Source organism: Sphaerodactylus townsendi, linkage group LG04 (genome assembly GCF_021028975.2).
Source record: "Sphaerodactylus townsendi isolate TG3544 linkage group LG04, MPM_Stown_v2.3, whole genome shotgun sequence".
Classification (NCBI taxonomy): domain Eukaryota; kingdom Metazoa; phylum Chordata; class Lepidosauria; order Squamata; family Sphaerodactylidae; genus Sphaerodactylus; species Sphaerodactylus townsendi.
In genome coordinates, this window is record NC_059428.1 from 18,604,607 (window position 1) to 18,620,090 (window position 15,484).

Here is a 15,484-nt window from a genome sequence, read left to right on the forward strand (position 1 = left end):
GCCTGTACACTCCCACACGCCAGCTGGGTGACCTTTGTTAGTCACAGCTTCTTTTCAGTTTCACAGGGTGTTTGTTGTGAGAGGAAGGGCAAGGAGATTGTAAGCCCCTTTGAGTCTCCTACAGGAGAGAAAGGGGGGATATAAATCCAAACTCCTCCTCCTCCTCCTCCTCCTCCTCCTCCTCCCTTCTTCTTCTTCTTCTTCTTCTTCTTCTTCTTCTTCTTCTTCTTCTTCTTCTTCTTCTTCTTCTTCTTCTTCTTCTTCTTCTTCTTCTTCTTCTTCTTCTTCTTCTTCTTCTTCTTCTTCATGGACACATCCTCCAAAACCCTGAAATCAGATCCTCTCAGAATTCTGGATCTTGATAATTCAGTCCAGGGTGTCTGAAGGCTCTGATTCCCAATGGGAGTCGGAAATACATACTTGATGAATTAAAAAAAAAGTCTCTAGAAATATATATTTTTACCCTTGGCAGCGCTTGGCAACCTGTGTGTGGCTTTATTCAGCGAAATACAGTACCCATTTGTGTGGGCCGGCCATATGTTTCCTCAGTCAAGACTTGCCTGAAACTTCCACCGCTCCAAGCAGCGAGGGGCTTTGGATGTGATCCCAGGTGTGACAGGAATTGAAGAAAGGAATATTTTAATTAAATCTACCGTTTTTGCTCAAATGAATCCGAAACGTAATCCCGCTAACTAAATATTCCCCGAGGTGAATGGGCAGGCACCGTTCTGCATTCGTGGGCTGCCACTGCAGATGGACTTTGCAAGCCCGGGGAGGTCCCCAAAGAGCCGTTCGATCGTTTTTATTGCCAATGTTGATATGCAGAAATGGAAGACAGCCAAGCACCTTAGCGAGGCTAATATTCTGAAATGATATACGGACGCCCATTCATCTCAGTTTGCTTATTTGGTGAAGCAATCAAAGCAGGCCAATTTGTATAACCCCGTAGAGCTCTCTGCCTAGCCTCCTGCCTGGTCAGTTTAATGAGGTTTTGCGTCCGTTACATATTTATTGCTGGTGCCAGACCCCCCCCCCCAAAAAAAAAACAAACCTCTGGCATCGGAACAATGTAATGAACAGAGGGGTGGAGGTTAGAGGGTGCTGGAAGCATTTCCCATTCTTCTGCTTCTCCACCCACACCATTATGCACCTCCTTGGTTTTTCTCAACTTTGCTCCAATCTTTCCAAAACCTGCCTCGCTGTGAATCTGTGAGAGATCAAACGAAGGTTGAATGACTGCGCTCTGAGCAGAAAAGCACAATTTTCCCGGTCATGCCCACCTGGCAGCCATTTGCCTGCCCTCGTTCCCACAGCTGCCATTTCGTCCCCCCACCACCAGAGGGCTTAAACAGTGGTGACTGAATGTTATTATGGTCGAATCCCCACTTGAAATTTGCACGCAGATCCAAACCTGTTCGTTGTGAAACCGTGTCCTCTTCATCAGAGTTTCTCCTCCCACCGCGAGCACACAGCAGACACAATTCGTTGCAGAACTTCTTAGCAATCCCCACTACCAGCGAAACCGCTTCACCGTCTCCCCTTGATTGGTTGGCTTGATGGGCGGACCTTTTCCCACTGTGGAAATGTACATTGTAGGGTGTGATAAAACAGCGCAGTAAAGTTTAACGCTTAACTGTGCAAACAGTTAATCAAGTTACCTGTGTAAACCATGAACGATACAAAGTTACGTGTTTGACTGTTTAATGTTTGCCTCCCCTTCTGCTGGCTGATTGCAAAAGCGGAAATGAAACCAAGGAAAGGTTGCGCCACAAGCATCACAGTGCTGGATTGGTTGCCCTCAATTCTGCGCTACACTCCAGGGCGGGAAACGAAACAGTTTCAACCCTCATCCTCCCCTCGATCAGCTCTGATCCATGTTAATGGGGTCTATGCCACTTGCAACCAGGTTCTGCTGGAACGCCGATTAACGGAGAAAACGAGCGCCAGAAACGGAATCTGCCACGCAAGCAATGGGGAGGTCGTCCCTGAAACCTGGTTAGTTTGCGTTTTGAAACCTGGCTAAGACGGCAGTGTGGATTCGACCTTCAACAATCTATATCTGGTTCTCTCAATCCCCAGTTTTCATTTTAAAAACACACCAAGTAGCCCCTCTCGTTGTTGTAAAAGACATGTAACTCTGGGAATTCAGAGACGTGATGCACAAATTGTTATACTATTATAAGAATATTCTCTTGCTGTTTGTTGTTGTTATTAAAGAAAATAGAAAAGGCTCTTGGGGAAGCTGCTGCAGCGGATTTGAAGCAGGGCTGGAGCGAGGGGGAACTGCGTCTGGGGCACGCGTGCGCCCTTCGCCTCTGCCATGCCCCCACCTGCCCCGGAACGCCCCCTCCCTACCCTGGAACGCCCCCGCATTGGCATGCGCCCGGTGAATCGTGCACCACCGGCCCCATGGCGCTATGACCCTGTTTGAAGGAGGAAAACTATATGAAAGCCCCAGTTGCCTCTGTGTTGTATTAGCAGTGTCAGCCACAGTGGGGAAGTCATCATTGCCAATAAAGCTGCGAGACCTTCCGCTATGACAGGAAGTCTTCCGCTGGTGACCTGCTTTCCATACGGCTGCTCAGAGAAACAGCAGGAGAAAAATTATGTTTAAAATCCCAGCAGCCATCTCACCGATGCCACCACATCACTTCCAGGGAAAATGTGGAAGCAATCAAGGGTAGCTCTAGGAATTACGAACAACTCTATTGTCACTACAGAGTTCCTGGCTATTCCTAGAGCGGCACTGCATCACTTCCACATTTTCCCTGGAAGTGATATACCTGATGTCACATTATCAAAGATTCCCTAAAGGAGGAAATTCCTTGTTTAAGTTTATATTTTATTTCGTTCATTGTGGTGTCTGGCGTTAAGAAATGTGAGAGGAAGGTCGCCCGGCTTGCCCCATAACTATGCGACAGTCAGGGGCACACTTGCAGCCCTATGGACCTCTTTTATCAGTATATGCCAGTGGTGGCGAACCTATGGCACGGGTGCCAGAGGTGGCACTCAGAGCCCTCTCTGTGGGCACGCGCAAACAGAGTCATCCCCCACACACACACACACATCTAAGCTAGCCTGGGCCGCTGGGCTTGATTATTAGCATTAAACCTAAGACCTAGTTTTGGTGCAGGTAAACCCTGTTGTTGCTGTTAAACCCCACTGATTTTCATGCAAAGAACTAAAACGCTAATCCTTTACCTGGGAGTTAGCCCGGGTTCCTGGCAATGTGGGCTTGCTTCTGGAGTAAACCCTCCTAGGTCGTGATTCACCCGTTGGAAGAGTTGCACAGTTGCTTCAAAGCAAAGCCACCGACTACCACCGAGCTTACTCCCGAGTAATGCACCGGAGCCAGCCGTTTTTTCTAAACTAAAACCTCAGTATTCAGGTTAAATTGCCGTGTTGGCTCTTGGCGATAAATAAGTGGGTTTTGGGTTGCAGTTTGGGCACTCGGTCTCAAAAAGGTTCGCCATCACTGGTATATGCTGTAACTACAGGCATCGCCAAGCCGACATATGTTTCTGAACAGTTATTCTTGCTTTGTTTTCTTTGGTTTCATTTCTTTCTCCTTTTTATCATTTCGTAACTTTAGCTGACCCTCGTGTTTTAGGATAATAGCCAAAGAGAACAGTTTGGTGAATCATTCACAATTATAGAAACCACACCTTGCCTTGTTGTGACTGGTAACAAGGTGCTACATTCTCCTCACCACAATTAACGAATATGTTTTCGTAATTAGTCTCATTATAAAGTCTGGTGCTGTTCTCAGTGACATGAGCGCTTTCAAAATATTTTCAGAGCATAGCCATCGTGGTCTGTGGTGGATCAGCTTGATTTGAGTCACACCTTAAGAGTCCAACAAAATGTTCAGCAAATAAAGTCAAAGGTTTTCAGGGTACGGAGGCCCACAAGGTTTTCGGATATAAAGTCAAAGTTCCCTTCGTCTTTCAAAATATGGTAACGTTGATCAGCGAGTACAGCAAAGAAGGAAACAGGCAGAGGTGGGATCCAGCAGGTTCTCACAGGTTCCCGAGAGTAGGTTACTCATTATTTGTGTGTGCCGAGAGGGGGTTACTAATGGGTGATTTTGCCACGTGATTTTGCCTTTAGTTACGCTTCTCCTCCTCTCAGCAGTAGCGCCGCAGAACTTGAAGCAGTCTAGCAGGAGGTGCATCAAGCGCAGTGTGGCAGCCTGCTTCGCGTGCGGCATTCGCTTTCCCCGCCTAAGGATCAAGCGCGCAGCGCCTGTGTCCTTGCCACAGCCTCGCCCTGGAATGCCCCGCCCCAGAATGTCCAGCCCTGGAATGCCCGACCACGCCCCCGTCGTGCCCCGCCCAGCCCCATTGGCGCTACGCCACAGTTTGAATCCCACCACCATGGGAACCTGTTACTAAAATTTTTGGATCCCACCACTGGAAACAGGGTCTGGAAATGATAAATCAAATGGTAGGTTAACACCAGAGATTGCAGAAAAAGATGACCCTTCCCCACACACTTGCTAAGAATGATATATGTCCGTCACCTGACTTTGCCTGCTTTCTGCACCTTTGGTTAGATCCAGAATAAATTGGAATTTCCACTAATCCCCTATTCCAGCTGCAGGATCTTCTCTATGTCATTCTTCAGGGTCTGTGTCTGCCACAAGCAGCATTTTGTAAAGACCCGTGGACTGGAGTCGGGGGTGGGGCGGGGAAGGAAAGGAAATGAAAGCTCCTTTCTACTGATGGAAAATGTAGTCTGGGTGCAGCCATTGAGGCTCTTTCCGCATGCAGAACAATGCACTTTCAATCCACTTTCACAATTGTTTGCAAGTGGGTTTTGCTATTGCGCCCAGTCATATCCAGCTGCAAAGTGCATTGAAAGTGGATTGAAAGTACATTATTCTGCATGTGCGGAAGGGACCTTAGCTGGACGAATTCCCCACTTGGGGTCACAGACATTGCTACCTGGAGCTACTAACTGTCTGCTAGAGGAAAATGCCTTTCCAGCAGCCTCGTTTACTCCAAAGTATGTCTTGTCAGCCAGAACGATACAGTGGTTGGGAAGGGTGGACTGTAATTTGGAGAACTGGATTTGATTCCCCACTCCTCTGCATGAATGGCAGATTCTAATCTGTCATTGTTTCTCCTCTCTTCTACATGAAGCCAGCTGGGTGACCTTTGGCTAGTCATAGTTCTGTCAGAACATTCTCAGCCCCAGTGGCGTAGTGCCAAGAGGACCGGGGGGGATGCCCCAGGCGCACGCCTCTGCGGGGGTGTGGCGGGGGCGTCCCGGGCATGGCAGGGGCACGGAACACATGCCCCAGGCGCAGTTCCCTCTCGTTCCCCCCTGCTCAGCCCCAACTATCTCACAAGGTGGCTGCTGTGGGCAGAGGAAGGGATTGTGACTGTAAACCATTTTGAGACTCCTTAAAGGTAGAGAAAAACACGGGATAAAAATTAACTCTTCTCCTTCTTCTAGGCCAGTGGTGGCGAACCTTTGGCACTCCAGATGTTATGGACTACAATTCCCATCAGCCCCTGCCAATTGGCCATGCTGGAAGGGGCTGATGGGAATTGTAGTCCATAACATCTGGAGTGCCAAAGGTTCGCCACCACGGTTCTAGGCCTTGCCCTGCTTGTCCCCTCTGTGCCCCCGATGGATGGGAGCCATGACCTCAGCTCCACGCTGCCACCGTTCACTTCTCTTGCACTCCCAAAGGAAAAAAAAATAACAAACTCATGTTTCTCCCGTGCCCTTAATATCCCGGCTATTTAATTAATCGTTTCCAGGAGCACAATTACACTGTCGCACTGAAGCAGAACAGAAAATAGTAATTAAAAAATCCCATACTTACAAGTGAAATAAGTTCATGTTTCTCCCCCACCCCCTATCCCTTATTATAAATGTCCTTTTAATTAAACACTTCCTGATCTTGTTTCCTTCTGCCGCCGGCTGTGTAAAAATAGTGGCAGAGATGCCACACTGCGGGATATTTAAAAATGTCAGTACAGTCAGGAAATAGTGGTGCGTTACCAACCACATCGCTGGCCCACAGACCCCTCGTCCATAGTATCAGTAACATAGCCATGAAAAAGACAGAAGGAAACATGAGAAGTATAGAATCATAGTGTTGGTAGAATGGGTGTTGGTGTGATTCTTTACGTAAAGGTCTCGTCCTATTTTATGAGTAGGGTTGCCGGCCAAACCTGACAACCAGTGGGAGAACTGGGGCAGGGACGCGGGGAGGCATGCAACATTAGCTGCATCCCTGTGTCACATCTGAGGAAGACTTGTGATGTAGGGTAGCTCTAGGACTAGCCAGACAAATCCGTGCTGAAATGATAGAGTTTCTGGCAATTCCTAGAGCTGCCTATGTCAATTCCGAGGTTGTCCCAGAAGTTACATAGTGTTTCAATGTAAAATTGCCCCAACCAGAGGACTAACAGTCCTATTTACAAGTGAGCTATGTTTCCTTAGCTGCATACTTTATCATCTTTCTTTCTAGTAGTCCACAGATAACTTGAGTTCAACTTCAGTCTTCTCCTTGGAAATTGAGAGAATTGTTCAGCCATTTTTTAAGTGGGCATTGAAAGTCATACGATGCAAGACGAAGGATGTGCCCCTACTTTACACCCCACACATTACCTGCAACCCATCCCTTTACAAAGAAACCTGAGGAAAATACCTGTGGAAAATCTGTTTTTTTTCTTATAAATATTTCTACCCTGCCTCATACAAAGTCTCTAGGTGTTCATACAAGGGTAAAAACAAGAAAACATGACAGTAGAAACAATGCAAATAAGCTGTAACAGTTAATTAATTAATTACTTAATTTTATTAGGCTTTTATACCGCCCCATCCCCGAAGGGCTCATGTAGGACACCAGGCAAAACATCATTTAAAAATCATAAAAATTAACCCCCCATTCCCTCATACCCGCTCTCCCAAGACCAGCAGCTGTAGAGGAGTTTCCAGGGGGGGTTAGCCAAATGCCCTGGCAAAGAGAAAGGTCTTCGCTATTCGCCCAAACCCATAAAGGGGGTCACCCGGTGTATCTCCGAGTGGAGACTATTCCAGAAGCAATTCCTTCAGACAAAGAACCCATGTAACAGATGTTGGTAGTCCTCTTTTACTCTTTTACAGTCTTCTCCCCGTACATCCTGAACGTACTTCAATGGTTTTGGGATATGACTTTGTTTGAGATGCCTCTGTCTGTTACCTAGGTTTCAAAATGGCTGTCACCTGCTATCCTCGTTATGCGCTAAAGTGTTACAAAATACTGCTAGTGGGGCCCAGTTTAGTACGTAATGAAATGCTTCTATAATGTCCAGGAGAATATAATGGGAAATTAAAGACAACAATCCTCAGTGTAAAGGGATACACTTTCAGTGATAAGGTGTGGTGGTGGGTATCCCTTAACTTTATGCCGTGAAAACGAAAGCTAGAAAAAAAGGTGGAGGAAGCAAAAGCCGGAAAGAACAGGAATAAAGAACTATAAATCCTATTTTAGCGCTAACATCTGCTATATTATTTCTGAGAGAAAGATATATATGCTGTGTAACTATATTTGTAAATGCATCTTTGGCACTTCATTTAGATAGACTGAAAAGCGTATTATCCCTGCAGTGAAATGTATATGATGCTCCTTTCAGCATATAATAGATTTTGATGGGGGGGAGGGGGAACTGTATGCATATCGCATGGAGGGAAATTGACTCTATATGAAAAATTCCATCCACAAGAATGCTGTCTACTATATCTCAAAATTCACGCCTCTCCGTCTGTTTTTGCATTTAAATTGGTAGGCCCAGCATTCCAGCCGTGTCTCTCTGAACTACCACTTTCTAGCTAGCAATCTCAGTCTCCCTTCCCTGCCCCCGTTTTTTCAGTCCCAGCAAAAATAGAACATGCATATTGACCCCGGTTGTTTGTGCTGCGACAGACTAACACACCCACTGCTCTGGGAATTCGGAATCACATAGGACACCGTGCATGTGTGGTGATCTGCGTTCGGCTCAACGTGACCTAAGTTTCACAGGCCTGCTGTAAACAGCACCTACAAGTTCCAGTTCCTTTTTCCATTCGATCGTAATTTAGGAAGTGCCGACTCAAGCTATTTCTGGAATCTCCGTTTGCAAAAGATTCCTCTCGAGCTCAGACCTTAAGGGTCCGGCAAGTAATTGTTTAAGCCAAACGTAAAATCCCCTATGTAAAGACAGTGTGATGCAAGGTGGATATAGCCGTTCTATTAACAACTATTGGGCTGAATTTGTTACACCTTTTCACCTGTAAAAACAGCATTAAATATTATTTTGGCAAGGAACAAGACAGCTGTAATTTTGTCCCAAACACGGAAAAAAATCATGAAAAAAATAATCCAATGTTCAAACTGAAACAAAGATCCTCTGAAGATGCCAGCCACAGATGCAGGCGAAACATCAGGAGAAAATGCTACCGGAACACGGCCATACAGCCCGGAAACCCCACAACACCCCAGTGATTCCAGCCGTGAAAGCCTTTGACAATACATGAAACAAACTGGTTATGAAATTCACCCTGACCCAGATGGCTCAGGCTAGCCCGATCTTATCAGATTATGAAAGCTAAGCTGAGATCAAGGAGATCCCTAGTTCATATTTCTACCAAGTGAGCTTTGGTAGATCGCTTTTTCTCAAATTTAGATGGTGATACTATTGGCTAACTTTAATGGGCTGTTGTACGGGTTACTAGGATAATGTGCGTGAACTCCGCTGAACTCATCAAGGGTTGTATACACGATTAAGCTTCATTATTCGCCGTTCATCATGGGCATTCATCCTTTGTAAAGTTAGCTGAATTAAAAGGCACCTACGAATGCACTGACGTAGATAGCCCAGGCTAGCTCAGTCTCACCAGATCTTGGAAGCTAAGCAGAGTCAGACCTGGTTGGTACTTGAATGGGAAACCACCAAGGAAGTTCAGGGTTAGCTCAGTCTCACCAGATCTTGGAAGCCAAGCAGAGTCAGACCTGGTTGGTACTTGAATGGGAGACCACCAAGGAAGTTCAGGGTTAGCTCAGTCTCACCAGATCTTGGAAGCTAAGTAGAGTCAGACCTAGTTGGTACTTGAATGGGAGACCACCAAGGAAGTTCAGGGTTAGCTCAGTCTCACCAGATCTTGGAAGCTAAGCAGAGTCAGACCTGGTTGGTACTTGAATGGGAGACCACCAAGGAAGTTCAGGGTTAGCTCAGTCTCACCAGATCTTGGAAGCTAAGCAGAGTCAGACCTGGTTGGTACTTGAATGGGAGACCACCAAGGAAGTTCAGGGTTAGCTCAGTCTCACCAGACCTTGGAAGCTAAGCAGAGTCAGACCTGGTTGGTACTTGAATGGGAGACCACCAAGGAAGTTCAGGGTTAGCTCAGTCTCACCAGATCTTGGAAGCTAAGCAGAGTCAGACCTGGTTGGTACTTGAATGGGAGACCACCAAGGAAGTTCAGGGTTAGCTCAGTCTCACCAGATCTTGGAAGCTAAGCAGAGTCAGACCTGGTTGGTACTTGAATGGGAGACCACCAAGGAAGTTCAGGGTTTCTACGCAGAGGCAGGCAATGGCAGACCAAGTTCATCTCTGTATGGGGTCACCATAAGTCAGCTTCGACTTGACAGCACTTCTCTCCACCACCGTAAATTCACATCAGACAGCTACACACATATTCATTGGTACAAAATCTCTATACTTGGCTGGAGTTGAATTACACATGAAGTGCAACTGCTGCCTTTCTGTGATTAAGTAACAGCAGGGCATGTTAGGTATTGATGCTGGTAAGGTTGGTTGTGGTGGGTTTTCCGGGGTGTGTGGCCGTGGTCTGGTGGATCTTGTTCCTAACGTTTCACCCACATCTGTGGCTGGCATCTTCAGAGGTGTATCACAGAGAGAAGTCTGTTACACACTGTGTCCAGTAACAGACTTCCCTCTGTGATACTCCTCTGAAGATGCCAACCACAGATACAGGCAAAACGTTAGGAACAAGATCTACCAGACCACAGCCACACAGCCCAGAAAAACCACAACAACCAGTTGATTCCAGCCATGAACGCCTTCGACAATACACTGGTAAAGTTGCTTGATAATTTTTTCTGCAGAGCTCTGGAATAAATGCAAGAATTCTGTTGCAAACACCAACTTTCTAGGGTTTTTGTTTCTCTTTGCAGATTGTGGACGGCAAGCTGTGGTTCCAGTTGGACTGCGGGGCCGGCCCAGGTATCCTGGGCATTTCTGGCAGGGCTGTCAACGACGGGAGCTGGCACTCGGTCTTCCTCGAGCTGAACCGGAACTTCACCAGTCTGTCTCTGGACGACAGCTACGTGGAACGGCGCAAGGCCCCCCTCTACTTCCAGACGCTGAGCACCGACAGCTCGGTTTATTTCGGGGCCCAGGTGCAAGTGGATAACGTCCGCAGCCTGACGGACAAGAGGACCACGCAGGTCTTGAGCGGCTTCCAGGGCTGCCTGGACTCCGTCGTCCTAAACAACAACGAGCTGCCGCTGCAAAACAAGCGCAGCACCTTTGCTGAAGTGGTCGGCCTGACGGAGCTGAAGCTCGGCTGCGTGCTGTATCCGGACGCCTGCGAGAGGAGCCCCTGCCAGAACGGAGGGACTTGCACGAGTGTGCCATCTGGTGGTGAATATCTCGCATTTGGCATCCTGTGTTGTTTTTCTGAGGGGGAGGGGCTGCGTTTGGTTTCGGGGTTCCGATGCTTTTGAAGAAAGGCTTCCAGCACTAGAGGTAAAACTATCCCAGGCCTCCTATAGCATTTCTTGGATTTAACCCACAACACTACTAGTTTAGTAAATTTACACCCCATTTGTCCTGAATGGGAAGTGATGCTGTGTTCCTGATAATTCTCCTCATGATAGTCACACAGTTCACATTTATGGTGCCCCCCCCCCTCCATGAAGGACCTTGGGAGTATCACGGGGGGTGCCTCTGATCTTGTGGCTGGACAGCCCTGTGCAGAGAGGACATTTATGAGAACCAACTGGCTGCTGTAATCATAGAAATCACAATAGCGTACCCTCTGCCTCATGTAGAATACTAGTTATCAGAAATGGCCCTACCCTGGCAGGACACCTATGCAGGCGCGACGTTAAACACTGACTGTCACTTAGCATCATGAACATGGAAGGACTCAGCAGCTTCTCTAGGTTGCTTTTTGAAACGAAAACATCCCTGAAATAGTAGCTCTCCGGGTTTTTTCAGCCTTCCCTTTTTTCCGGCTCTCAAAATTACTTTGAGCTGGACTTCTCGGGATGCTCCTGCACCGATACGCCCTTGGTGCAGCTTTGCATGTTTCGGACAAAGGCACAGCCACGTGTGTTTCATTCAGCTGGTTGCATTGTTCTAGTGCACAGAGGGGCATTTGCAGGCACGTTAGATCTGCACCCTGAGCTCACTGACCTTCGCACTGCAAATTGTCCTTCAATTCTCCACTCACAACCAGAAGGCATCTGGGAGGCAGGAGATGGTGGTTTGCCACCGTGTCCAACCAGACGTGTCATGAGCCCAATTCTGGCACTTCAAAATGTGCGTTGCAGGAAGAAAGTCATCCATGTATCCAAAGCTGCCATTTCAATCATGACCTTAGAAGAAGAAGAAGAAGAAGAAGAAGAAGAAGAAGAAGAAGAAGAAGAAGAAGAGGAGGAGGAGGAGGAGGAGGAGGAGGAGGAGGAGTTTGGATTTATATCCCCCCTTTCTCTCCTGCAGGAGACTCAAAGGGGCTTACAAGCTCCTTGCCCTTCCCCCCTCACAACAAACACCCTGTGAGGTAGGTGGGGCTGAGAGAGCTCCGAGAAGCTGTGACTAGCCCAAGGTCACCCAGCTGGTGTGTGTGGGAGTGCACAGGCTACTCTGAATTCCCCAGATAAGCCTCCATAGCTCAGGCGGCAGAGCTGGGAATCAAACCCGGTTCCTCCAGATTAGATACATGAGCTCTTAACCTCCTACGCCACTGCTGCTTACATTTAGAAGTACAGTACAATTAAACCACTGTTCTGTGTGATATTTGAACCAAGCAGCCATCACCATCTGTATAATTCTGCCTTATTTGGGCCAGAAAATACTTTGGTGGTCTGAACATTCACATTTACTGCTTCTCGGTTTGATTTTATTTAACTGCGAGTTGGGTCCAAGAGCACGTGTGCCAAACGGGAAAAGGGTGCCCACAGAGCCGAAGGAGCGTTGTAATATTAAATGTCTAAACCTCACGCTGGGCATTGGGAATCTGATAGGCGGCACCCGGGCGTGTGCGAGCCCTAACCTGTGTGTTTAAGCATCCTTTATCTGCAAGTGGCAGGTTAAGAAAAGGGAGCGTGTGGGAAGCAGCAGGTAGAGGAAGGGTAATAATTCAATAGATGGAGAGGCTTTCGAGAAAATTGCTCAACGAGATTATTTATGCCCCTCCGGGAGGGAGGATGAAACGAGCGCCCAACTTTAACTTGGTCTTTGAATAACAAATTAGGTCAAGCATTCCCCGCCTGAATTAAGGGAAAGGGGGAGAAACAGTTTCTTCTTGCTATTGATTTTGCTGGCGTCTCTTTACACTGTCGCTCAGCAAATAGCGTGATGTGCAAATTGAAACCTTTCTAACAAATCACTTTAGGATAATTTCCCCCTTCCTTCTGTCCTCCCTCCCTCCCGCAACGGGGTTGGGGATTTGCCATTTACGTCGGCTGCCGGGAGGAGAGGGCTATGTACATTCATCTCCGAATGATGGGTCCATTTTATTAGGAGAGGCATATAAACAGCTCGCGTCTGGGCCAGCTCGCTGCGGCGTTCTGCGCTCCAAAGCTACTTAGGTCTCCGTTCGCTGCCGCCGCTATTGGAAAGCACACGCCCCGAGGGGATAGTTCAGCTCTCTCTCGTTAGGAAATCTATTTGCTCGAGCTCGTTTTTTTTCCACTGTCTCAGCAGTATATGTAAATAAAGGATTGTTATGGTGCCATAATTTTAAAGCAATGGGTCCTAACTATACATCAGCCGATCTATAAAGCAATCTGCCGTGACATCGCCGGGGCCACCCTCTCCGTCTTCTTTCCCCCCCACCTCCCCCAGGCAAAATAATTTAGTTAGGCTGAGCTATCTTCCGTATACAAAAAAACCCAGAGCATCTATAATTAAATCGGATTCAACGGGAGGCCCCGTGCTATGTCAAATGCTCTGAGATTGCAGCGTAGTGTTTGAGGCTGGCAGGCGATTGCCGCGGTTGGCAGAGATTCCAGCAGTGGCTACAGTGGAATGGAATTCAGGCCCTTAATTCATGTTGCAAGATGGCTGCAAATCATAGAATCATAGAGTTGGAAGAGACCCCAGGGGCCATCAAGCCCAACCCCCTGCAATGTAGGAACACACAGTCAAAGCACTCCTGACTGAGAAGAAGACTCCACCACACTCCCAGGCAGTACATTACTCTGTCGAACAGCCCTGACAGTCAGAAAGTTCTTCCTGATGTTTAGATGGAATCTCTTTTCCTTCACCTTGAACCCATTCCTCCTGGTCCTAGTCTCTGGAGCTGCAGAAAACAAGCTTGCTGCCTCACCAACATGACATCCCTTCAGATATCTAAACATGGCTATCATGTCACCTCTTCACCTTCTCTTCATCAAACTAAACATCCCCAGCTCCCTAAGTCTCTCCATGTGGGGCATGGATTCCAGACCTTTGACCATTTTGGTTGCTCTCCTCTGAACCCGTTCCAGCTTGTCAATATCCTTCTTGAATTGTGGCGCCCAGAATGTTTTACACTCAAATGTTTAATACCCTGCTTTTTTCCCCAGTGGAAAGGCAGAGTGGCTTACAGTATCACTCTCGCTTCCTCCACTGTATGCTCACAACAACAACCCTTTGAGGTATGTTAGGCTGAGAATACGTGGCTGGCACAAGGTTAGCCAGAGAACCTCTGTGGCGGAATGGCGATTTGAACTCAGCTCTTCCAGATCTTAATCTGATATTCTAACCACTACCCTGCACTATCTCTGGGTTTGGGTTGAGAGTGTGATTTGCACATCAAAGTACATGGCCAGTTGGCAGGGGCTGATGGGAATTGTAGTCCATTAACATCTGAAGCGCCGGAGTTGAACACCCCTGCACTAAGCTGTGCACAGGGAGGCCCACTAGGTGTTTACACTTCATCTACCAACCTAAGGGGGGGCGGAACCGCCGTCCACTTGGGTGTTCACATGTTGTGCCTGTTAGAAAGATCGTGAGAGGGAGGTGGATCTTTCCCGTCAGCAAGGCAATTTGTCACAGCTGTTTCCAGGATTGAGTACCTTGCTTGGTTTGAACTGAAGAATCCTGTATTTAATTAGAAAACGTTTATTTGCAACAGCTTCTTTATTTATTCCAGATATTTCTCTGCTGCCTTCCAGAAAGGCAGCTTATTTAACCATCTTTTATATTACATTTGGATATTCCAGCAATCTTTTAAAAACACACACATTCGAACACCGTGGGTGACATCCTCAGTATAAAGTCCCTGCCTCCCAGTGTGGTGTAGTGGTTAAGAGCAGGTGCGCTCTAATGTGGAGAACCGGGCTTGATTCCCCGCTCTGCCACTTTTGCTGTGGAGGCTTATCTGGGGAACTAGATTAGCTTGTGTACTCCAACACATGCCAGCTGGGTTCCTTGAGCTAGTCACAGTTCTTCAGAACTCTCTCAGCCTCTTCCACCTCACTGGGTGTTTGTTGGGGGGGAGGAGGAGATTGTCAGCCCCTTTGAGCCTCCTTAGAAGAGAGAAAGGTGGGATATAAATCCAAACTCTTCTTCTTCTTCTCCTTCCCATGTGTGACATTTCTCATCAGAGCCAGCATCCGCATACCCTCGGGGGGGGGGGGGGGGTTCCCGGGACCTGGGGCTTCTGGCAAGACCCAACAGGCCCTTTCCCTGCCTGCTGACTGGAGAATGTCTTGCTGCCCCCCTCCACTCCCAGCTGCATACACTAGCCAGATCCATCAGGGAAAGTGCCAGTGACTGGGATCATGGGCACTGGCAGGAGGAGCACACCAGGTGTGGGAAGGTAGTGGTAGTATGCAGACAGGTAGTGAGACACATGGGTAAGTGGACGTGAAGGTGGTCCCAGAGAATGCTTTGCCCGGGCCCCTCAAAATCTGGAATCAGCCCTGTTTCTCATACGTAATCAAGTCAAGGAAGCCTTTATTGTATTGTCGAAAGCTTTCACGGCTGGAATCACTGGGGTGCTGTGTGGTTTCCGGGCTGTATGGCCGTGTTCTAGCAGCATTCTCTCCTGATGTTTTGCCTGCATCTGTGGCTGGCATCTTCAGAGGATCTGGTGTTGGGAAAGCAAGTGGAGTATATATATCTGTTGGAGTGTCCAGGGTGGGTAGAGAAACACTCCAACAGATATATATACTCCACTTGCTTTCCCAACACCAGATCCTGTGAAGATGCCAGCCACAGATGCAGGCGAAACTTCAGGAGAGAATGCTGCTAGAACACGGCCATACAGCCCG

General features: G+C 47.7%; 1 protein-coding gene across 5 annotated transcripts in view; it reads left to right on the top strand.

Annotated features, from left to right (window-relative positions):
• FAT3 (FAT atypical cadherin 3) overlaps positions 1-15,484 on the top strand; it is a 484,297-nt gene that overhangs the window by 444,081 nt on the left and 24,732 nt on the right. For all 5 annotated transcript variants that reach the window (XM_048492351.1, XM_048492353.1, XM_048492352.1 and 2 more), the window contains one exon: positions 10,172-10,640. In XM_048492351.1, the coding sequence (XP_048348308.1) occupies positions 10,172-10,640 (469 nt within the window). The remainder of the gene's footprint in view (positions 1-10,171; positions 10,641-15,484) is intronic.